The 8,678-nt window shown below is 44.1% G+C and overlaps 1 protein-coding gene across 1 annotated transcript; it reads left to right on the top strand.

The window, feature by feature from the left end:
• The first annotated feature begins 2,558 nt into the window (after window positions 1-2,558).
• Window positions 2,559-5,817, top strand: LOC132601649 (uncharacterized). Its single transcript, XM_060314725.1, has 2 exons — window positions 2,559-2,652; window positions 5,471-5,817. The coding sequence occupies exons 1-2, from the start codon at window positions 2,559-2,561 to the stop codon at window positions 5,815-5,817; spliced, it is 441 nt and encodes a 146-aa protein (XP_060170708.1).
• Window positions 5,818-8,678: the final 2,861 nt, after the last annotated feature.

The following is an 8,678-nucleotide window of genomic DNA, read 5'->3' as shown; positions in this document are numbered from 1 at the left end:
AGGAGCTCTTGTACCTGTCTATACTAGATCCCGGGGTTTTATTTAGGAGTAATTTATATTGAAACGAGTCTGTAATAAATATCTACGTTTAATTTTATTATTTTTAAAGATGATTGTCACATGCTTTTAATTGTCGGTTTTTTATTGGTATGGGTTCGCCTACTAGCTTGTCATATGGTAGGTGCCCGCACGACCCGTGGATTGGGTCGTGACAGTTGGTATCAGAGCCCTAGGTTACCGGTCTCACGAGTACAAGAGAAAATGTCTAGTAGTCTTACGGAATAGTACGATGACGTCTGTACCCGTCCGCAAGAAGCTATAGGACATCTAGAAGTTTCCTTTCATTCATTCCATCGTGCTACCCCAATGCGTCGTCCTCTAGTTTGATCCAATTGGTATTTGGTCAATTTCAATTGGTATCTTGACGGGTAGTTTGGTATCTGTCGATTCCAACTGACGTTCCTATAATTCGATCCAAGGAAGACCTTCTATAAGGAGGTGTGTAATTAATTGTGTGACCAAGTAAAAGTTCTGTAGTAAGGTGGCGTGATAGGCTGGGTGATTATTCTAGGACCATTAGCGAAGTTAATAGCGTATCCCTATTTACATTCTAAATGATTAAGTAAACACCTACACGATCTAAGATGAAGTACCGGAAAAACAAAAAGTTTTAGTCACTGGCACTGTAGCACCGCTGTTGCGGTATGGGGACCGCTACAGCGGGATTTCTATAGCGGGAAAAGGACCGCTACAGTCGCCCTTTGATTCCTGCCTGGACAGCTATAGCGGTGTTCCTACCGCCATAGCGGTACCGCCGCAGCGGTCGAGTGACCGCCACAACAGTACCCCCTGACCAGTAGCCTCCCCTTGCATCCCCTGTTCTTTCAAGTTTTATAGTCCATCTACAAACCAAGAATAAAGCAATCTCCAAAAGCAGACACATGTATATAAACATCCGCCCAACAAGGGAAATTGTCTTACGAACACCCTTAAACCAGGGCACCCGCCTCAAACTGACCAAAACAAAGATTATCCAAACAAATCAAACCTAATAAAAGGTGTAAATTGTCTAAACATCCAAGCCCAACACGGGTAAATATAAACCTAAGAAGATAAAAAGGGGGAGGTAAGGAGAAGTCCCTAAGCCACTCTATGTCTAGTCGCCTCGTCGCCACCATCCGAGTCACTAGAGTCATCTCTACCAAGTCCGGTCTCGTTGAGAAAAGAGAACTGGGAGGCATCTCTGGTAGTCACCTTCGGAACTAGGGCTTTCAGGAGACTCTTTACACCATTCCACATCCTCACGAACGGCTTGTCTCTAGCCCGACTCTTCGTCTTCTCCTTGTCCAGATCTTCATGAAGATCCACATGAGATTGACCCAGAGATCCATAGGCGCCTTGTAATGCATCCACAACCTCTCCCATCTTAGTCTGGGTCTCTATGTAAGCTTTCATCTGCTCAAGTGTAAAGTAGCCAGTACCCACAGCGCTGCTAGATGACCCGGCCTCCGTGGAAGGCCGTGCAAATCCCATCATGGCCGCTCTCACCGCAACCATATCAGCCTCCATACGCTCTAAAGTACCGGGGCCCTGTGCCTAACCACTCCCATCTGGTGGACCGCCACTGTCCTCGTTGTCATCCGAGCCCGTTCTCTTCCTCTTTCCCCTGACCTGTGTTCCCTTGACCTTCAGTGGGTCAAAAGCAACATCGTACTCCACAATACGGTCCCCAGGCTCCGTAGGCACCCCGGCATTACGGCAGAGTTAGGTAATCAGGGAGGGAAACATTAAACTCAGGCCATGTTTGGCCATAAAACTCCGCCACTCCTCAATAACCTGCATACCCACATTCACGGGTACACAATCCAGAATGCAAGCCACCACAAGGGCCCGCGGGTAAGTGACTCAGTAGTATTGCTCGAGGGGCGAACCCGCCGGGCAACGAGGTTTAGCCACCTCCGCGCCTTAGTAGTAAAGTACCGGCTCTTAATAGCCAATCGCGAGATAGCCCAAGCAACGTTCTTCCTCTTTGATTCTCGCACCAACATCCGTACCAGCCACGGTCCGTTTCCGTTAACATCCTTAGCCTGAAACTCATCCTACAATGGGTTGGGCAGCCTGTGAACAGCATTGATGGCCTCGACGCTCACTGTCACTACAACTCCCCGAATAGTAATTTGCGACTACAGGGCAGTCCAATCCACAGTGAGAAGCATCGCATAAAACTCCCTAACCTAGTTGCAATTGGCATCATCGGGCTCCTCAGCTAACTGGGCCCAACCAATATGGTGTAGGGTTCGGTAAAATTTCGGGGCCATTTCTTCAACCTGGTCCATGACAAAATCCATCTCATGAAGCAGGCCCTTGGTCTGTTGCTCCGTAAAATGCCGCTTGCAAGCGTTGTTGGGAAACCTGATATATTAAGGAGGAGCCGACGTTTGTTGTCCTCCGCGTTGTGGGAATTATTGTTGATCGGCCATGTTTGGGTGAGAGGGTTACCTACAAGGTGAAAAGCAGAGTTAAAGTAGCGCAGTGTATAGAATTTACGCGGATAGTCCATGCATGACATAGGAGAAAAAGCTCAAAGAATTGATTCTGCTTGGAGCAGCTCCGCTGCGGCGGTGGGGTGGCAGCTGCAGCGCCGCTATAGCGGTAAGTGGGCCGCTACAGCGGCCAAGGCATTGCCATAGCAGTAACTTGTCGCTATAGCGGGCTCGCCATAGCGGGCAGGTCACCACTATAGCGGCCTATTTCCAAGCCTGTTGGACCGCTCCCACCGACGGCCTCACTGCTACAGCGGTGCCGCTGTAGCGATGGGAGGACTGCCGCAGCGGTCCATCCTCTCCATTCCGTGAATCCCTTGCCCCACCCTTGTTCCAAACCCAAAATTTTCACCATGATTTTTCCGTTTAGTAGAGGATCAAGTAGTAAGATAGCATGCATGATTTTTACAAACGTGTTCCACTCGATTTCAACTAACTCAGTTACCAAAATTTTGAATAAGAACACCAACAATTGCACTAGAGTGAGACCCGCACCCCAACACAAAAAGACCAGCCCTGATCAACAAATCTACAGTATAAAGTGTTGCTAGGGCATTATGAACATAAATTAACCCTCAATGATTCAAGAAACTACCTGCCCCAAGAACCAAGACCCTCTTTTCTAGGAAACTAAATTTCCCTTCCTAGACTAGCAAGTTAAGCATGAGATTTTCGAAATAAAAAGCCATATACAAGTTATAGGATAGTAAAGGAGAGCATTTACCTTGAAATTGAGGAAGATCTGCAAGCCTGGCAAAAGAAAAATGATTTTTTTTGTTGTTGAAGGGAACTCCCTTTTTCTGATTCTGGGAGGGGTTTGGGTTGTGGTAAAAGGTAGGGTGGTGGTTATAAGGGAGTGAGGAGGGAGATGAGGGATTGAAAAGTGTTTGGGGGGAGGGGGGAGAAATTTCGTGGGAAGGGGGAAGGTTTACAGTTATGGGGGTGAGGGAAGTGGGAGGGGTGAACTGAGTTCACCCCCCTTTTATTTTTTTAAAATCTGCCCTATGACCGCCGCGGCAGTGCTTGGACCGCTATAGCGGTACCACTTTAACGGTACTGTGGCCGCTATAGCGGTGGCAGCGAGACATTTTCCATTTTTGTTTCATTTTGCGTTGTCGTTCTTTCTTTTCTCATAACGATGGTCCGAGACCCTGTTGCACCCGACATAAGCCCCAGGACGTTAATCCCTACTTCACCCTACCTCGCTCGGGGACGAACGGTAGTTTAATTGGTATCTGGTGTAACGACTCGTCTGGTCGTTATTTAATATTTTGCGAAACCATGCCAAATTTAAGTCTAGGGTTGCGGTTAATAAGCTTCATAAATGTGTTTTTAGAGTTAGGCGTCGGAAAAATCAATTTCAGAAGGGTTTAGAAAATGTCGGGCCAAAATTTAAAGGTGGACCACTATAACGGTCAGTGGACCACCGTAGCGGCACCGCTATAGCGGCCTGAGGACCACTATAGCAGTCTGAGGACTGCCGCAGCGGTCCACGCGAAAACAGTGACCCAAAATCGTGTACCTAGTCTATTTTCTCTCTTTTTTCAAACATAAGACTCCCAAGGGTTGCTCCTAGGGTTCCTCATGAAAGAGAAACCATGGCCCCCAAGAAAAAGAAGACCCTTCTAATCCCTTCTTCCATCTATCCCTAAGAAAGATACCCGCTCATAGATTCGGATGGAGGTTAAGAAGATGAGCAATTCATGGACAATCAAATATCTGTCCATCGAAGAGGTAGGTTACGATTTACTTTAGTTAGACTTTGATTAGCTAATCGCATATACGTTAGAGTTGATGGGAGAATGCATGCTTAGGTCTTCGGACACCGGGGATTGGAGAGGCGTACTTGTCATATGATTAAGTAGGGTATAATCAGGACTATGATAATTAAAGAGTTAGCTTAATAGGAAGTGGTGTGGTCGCTACAGAGACACCTTGTAATTACTTAATGACACCCTAGAAAGGGGGAGTAAATTTTTGTGAGTATATCTTATTGTTGATCGTTCATATGGTTATTTCCTTGAAACTAGGAGGTCGTATTAATTGAATTATATGAAGTTGTTTTGCATTGCGCCCATCACGGGCTGGGATTATGATTGACTTGTCAGGTAGTTTTGTGCATTACAACTGCCGTGTTCCGGTGGAAATACAGTTAAATAGGCAAGGCATGAGTATCGTATTGTGTTATTCGGCCTTGCGGTCGTGGGATCGAGTACTTGGATTACATATGTGTGTACGAATTATTGTGGCCCGCGTCTGAGGTTCTTTCCGCAGTGGAGGTTTGTGCTCGGGTCCAAGGAGTATTCCGGAACGAGCGGTACATAGACACCATAGGTCCCCTATAGGTCATGGCTACTGAGCAAAGACATCAGATAGCGTGTATGTACAGCGTGCCGGTTCTTGTATTACATATGCATTGCACTGCATTCTCATGATTTATTGTTATACATGTGTGTATTACTATTGCAAACATCGTCCATTAAACCGTGTGTGTGTTGAGAGCCTGGTGGGGGAGGGGTTATACAAGGTGAGCTTAATGTCGGTCTTTAGATTTTGATTTATTTCCCTAGATACATCGTAACGTAGTAGTAAGGTGAATAGGTAGACTCTTTAAATAATAAGTGTAAGTGTAAGATGCAAGACTTGTCAGTTTCATGCGAATTTTAAACATCAGCCGCCTGAAGCATTATACCCGACTATCGCATCTTGACCATTTGACGCTTGGGGATTTGACATCATTGGTCCATTACCGAAATTTTCTCATTTTTGCATTGCTTTGATTTGCTGTCGGTATCTGACTTTTCTCCCCTTGTTTTCTTGTTTTTTTTTTAGCTGAGGGTCTTTCGGAAACAGCCTCCCCACCAAGGTGGGGGTAAGATCTACGTACATTTAACCCTCTCCAGACCCTACACTGTGGGATTCAACAGGGTATGTTGTTGTTGTTGTTGTTGGTCCATTACCGAAATCTTCTGGTGGACACTTGTACATCTTGGCTGCAATCGGTTACTTCTCAAAATGGGCCGAAGCTATCGCTTTTAAAAAAGTGAAGAAGGAGAATGTTGCGAACTTCATCTACCGCTTTGGCATTCCTCGTTACATAATAATGGACAATGGCAAGCCATTTGATAACAAATTGATGAACAATATTTGTGATCTCTTCAGTTTCAAGCAGCGTAAATCTTCTATGTATCATGCTGCCGTTAACGGTCTAGCTGAAGTGTTCAAGAAGACTCTGTGTAACTTGTTGAAGAAACATGTCTCCAAGTCCAAATGAGATAGCATGAACGAATGGAAGAAGCCTTGTGGGCATATAGGATGACTTCCTGCACACCAATGCAAGCAACCCCATACTCACTTGCTTATGGAGTTGAAGCAGTTCTACCACTTGAGCGCCAAATACTTTCTTTACGACTTGATATTCAGGAAGGCCTCACCGAAGAGGAAAATGCTCGATTGCATCTTTCAGAGTTAGAAGCACTTGATGAGAAAAGGTTGGAGGCTCCACAAAATCTTAAAATGTTATCAAGCCTGTCTATCTCGTGCCTTTAACAAAAAAGGTATGCTTGAGATCCATCTAAGTTGGTGATCAAGTCCTTGCAATAAGAAGACCCATCATCATTCCCATAAGTCTGGGGGCAAATTCACCTCAAAATGGGATGGACCATATGTCGCACAGGAAGCGTATTCAAGTGGCGCTTACAAACTTGTTGATGCAGATGGCATGAGGATAAGTCCAATTAACGAAAAGTTCTTGAAGAAGTACTATCCTTGAAGCAAGATGATGCTCTTTAACACACGAGTATAAACTGCATGTTACTCCTGGCCCGCAAGAGTATAAACTGTGCACGGCCCAAAAAAAAATCCGTTAGGTTGAAAACCTCATGAGAGGCGGCCTAAGCAAAAGTTAGGACACAAAAAAAAATGTCCGCTTGGTTGAAAACCTCGTGAGAGGTGGCCTAGGCAAAAGTTAGGACACAAAAAAAAAACTCATTTTTCTGAACTATGGAATGACTTGATCCTCTTCACCGAGGTACGTAGGCCGCTTAAAGTTTCATTCTAAGCTCAGTCTCATGAGTTAAAAAAACATACATCACTCTATGTGTTGTTTGAGTGAAGTATGGTGGAATGAAATTCGTCCAACAAGGCGCATGCAGATCGTACATACAAACATCCTTTTATTGAAATTTGGACCTTCACTAAATTATTATGGTCCAATGGGGGAAAATCTCCATGGCAAATGGGTTTTTCCAATGGGATGACTGTAACCTCTTAGCAAGTGGTCAAATTAACAAGTTAAGCTCTGCAAATCCGCCGGTTTATAGTTGAAGGCGTCAAATCCGCCAACTTTTAAAGTTGAAGTCTAAAGCCACAACATCTGCAAGTTGAAGTCTTTCAATCCGTCAGACTTTAAGTTGAAGTTTTAAATCCACCATATTTGCAAGTTGAAGTCTTAAACTACAGCAAGTCTTCAAATTGAAGTTTCAAATCCACCATGTTTGCAAGTTGAAGTCTTAAAATTTGGCAAGTCGTCAAATCCGTTAGTCTTCAAGTTGAAATTTTAAATCCACCATGTCTGCAAGTTGGAGTCTTCAAATCCGCTGAGTCTTCAAGTTGGAGTTTCAAGTCCACCGTGTGGCAAGTTGAAGTATCAAAAGCTCGCCAAGTATAGTCTTCAAGCTGAGGCCTTTTGAATTTTCAGTCTTAAGGTGGACAATTTCTATCACATTGCACCTTAAGCTGGCCTTTTTGCGGATTCGTTAATAAAAGGAGCCAAACTTGTCAGTCTTAAGGTGTTAGAGGCGATGTTAATCTCTCGTACCCTAAGTTGATTGCTTCATGGATACATCATTAAAGTGAACTCTACTTGTTAGTCTCAAGGTGTCGGAGGCAATGTTAATCTCCCGCACCCTAAGCTGGATGTTTCATGGATACATCATTGAAAGTAACCCCACGTGTCCGTCTCAAGGTGTCAGAGGCAATGTTAATCTCTTGCACCCTAAGTTGATTACTTTGTGGATTTGTCTTTTTATACTGCCGTCGATATAGACATTTGGCATCATGGATTAGTCCTTTGATATTCCATCGGTATGGACATTTGGCGTCATGGATTAGTCATTTGATATTCTGTTGATAAGGGTGTTCCGTCGATAAAGGAATTCCGTCGATATGAGAGCTCCATCGATATAAACATTCCATCATAAGGGCAAGCCGTTAATATGGACATTCGGCTAATAAGGGCAAGCCGTCGATATGGACATTCCATTCATAAAGACACTCCGTCGATATGGACACTTTGTCAAAATGGACACTCCGTCGGTATGGACACTTCGTCAAAATGGGCATTCCGTCGATAAGGACACTTCGTCGATATGAGCATTCAATCGATATGAGTATTCCGTCAAACTAGGCATTCCGTCGATAAGGACACTCCGTCGATATGGGCATTCAATCGATATGAGTATTTCTTCAAAGTGGGCATTCCGTCGATAAGGACACTCCGTCGATATGGGCATTCGATCGAGATGAGTATTCCGTCAAAGTGGACATTCCATCGATAAGGGCATTCGATCGAGATGAGTATTCCGTCAAAGTGGACATTCCATCGATAAGGACACTCCGTCCATATGGGCATTCGATTGATATGAGTATTCCGTCAATTTGAGCAGTCCGTCGATAAAGGCACTGCTTTGATAAATATGGATATTCCATCATCCCTTTGAACCAAAATTTCATCCTTCTTGCTGAAAGAAAACCAACAGGAGACAAGAAAAAGATGACACCAAAGCAGAAACACTAAAAAGAAAACAAATTACCTGTCAGAGGTGGACTCTGGTTGATGCTAACAAATTAGAGCAGCCCGCACCCTTATATAGATAACCAAAGGCGGTTGTTACTATGTATTATCTCGATGTGGGATAGAAGTTAAAAGACGACTCCTGAAAAAAATTTGGCTAAGTGATGATGGTAGTTTGTCTTCTTAAAATTCAAATGGAGGAGACCAAATTACAATCGCTTTACAAATCCTTATCTACAATGCAAATTGTTTCTCCACGACTCCATGTGTACCATAGATAATTCAGTGGAAATTTTAAAGAGTCAAAAAAAAAAAAAACTTTCATGAATTCAAGTATAATT

Source organism: Lycium barbarum, chromosome 7, assembly GCF_019175385.1.
Source record: "Lycium barbarum isolate Lr01 chromosome 7, ASM1917538v2, whole genome shotgun sequence".
Taxonomy (NCBI): Eukaryota; Viridiplantae; Streptophyta; class Magnoliopsida; order Solanales; family Solanaceae; genus Lycium; species Lycium barbarum.
This window is presented reverse-complemented; position numbering and strand designations above follow the sequence as displayed.

Excerpts from the sequence above, each read along its gene's own strand:
- LOC132601649 (XM_060314725.1), top strand. The coding sequence starts at position 2,559 with ATGCATGACATAGGAGAAAAAGCTCAAAGAATTGATTCTGCTTGGAGC. Across the intron at positions 2,653-5,470 it reads GCTGCAGCGCCGCTATAGCG|GGTATGTTGTTGTTGTTGTT; the intron begins GTAAGTGGGCCG and ends GGGATTCAACAG.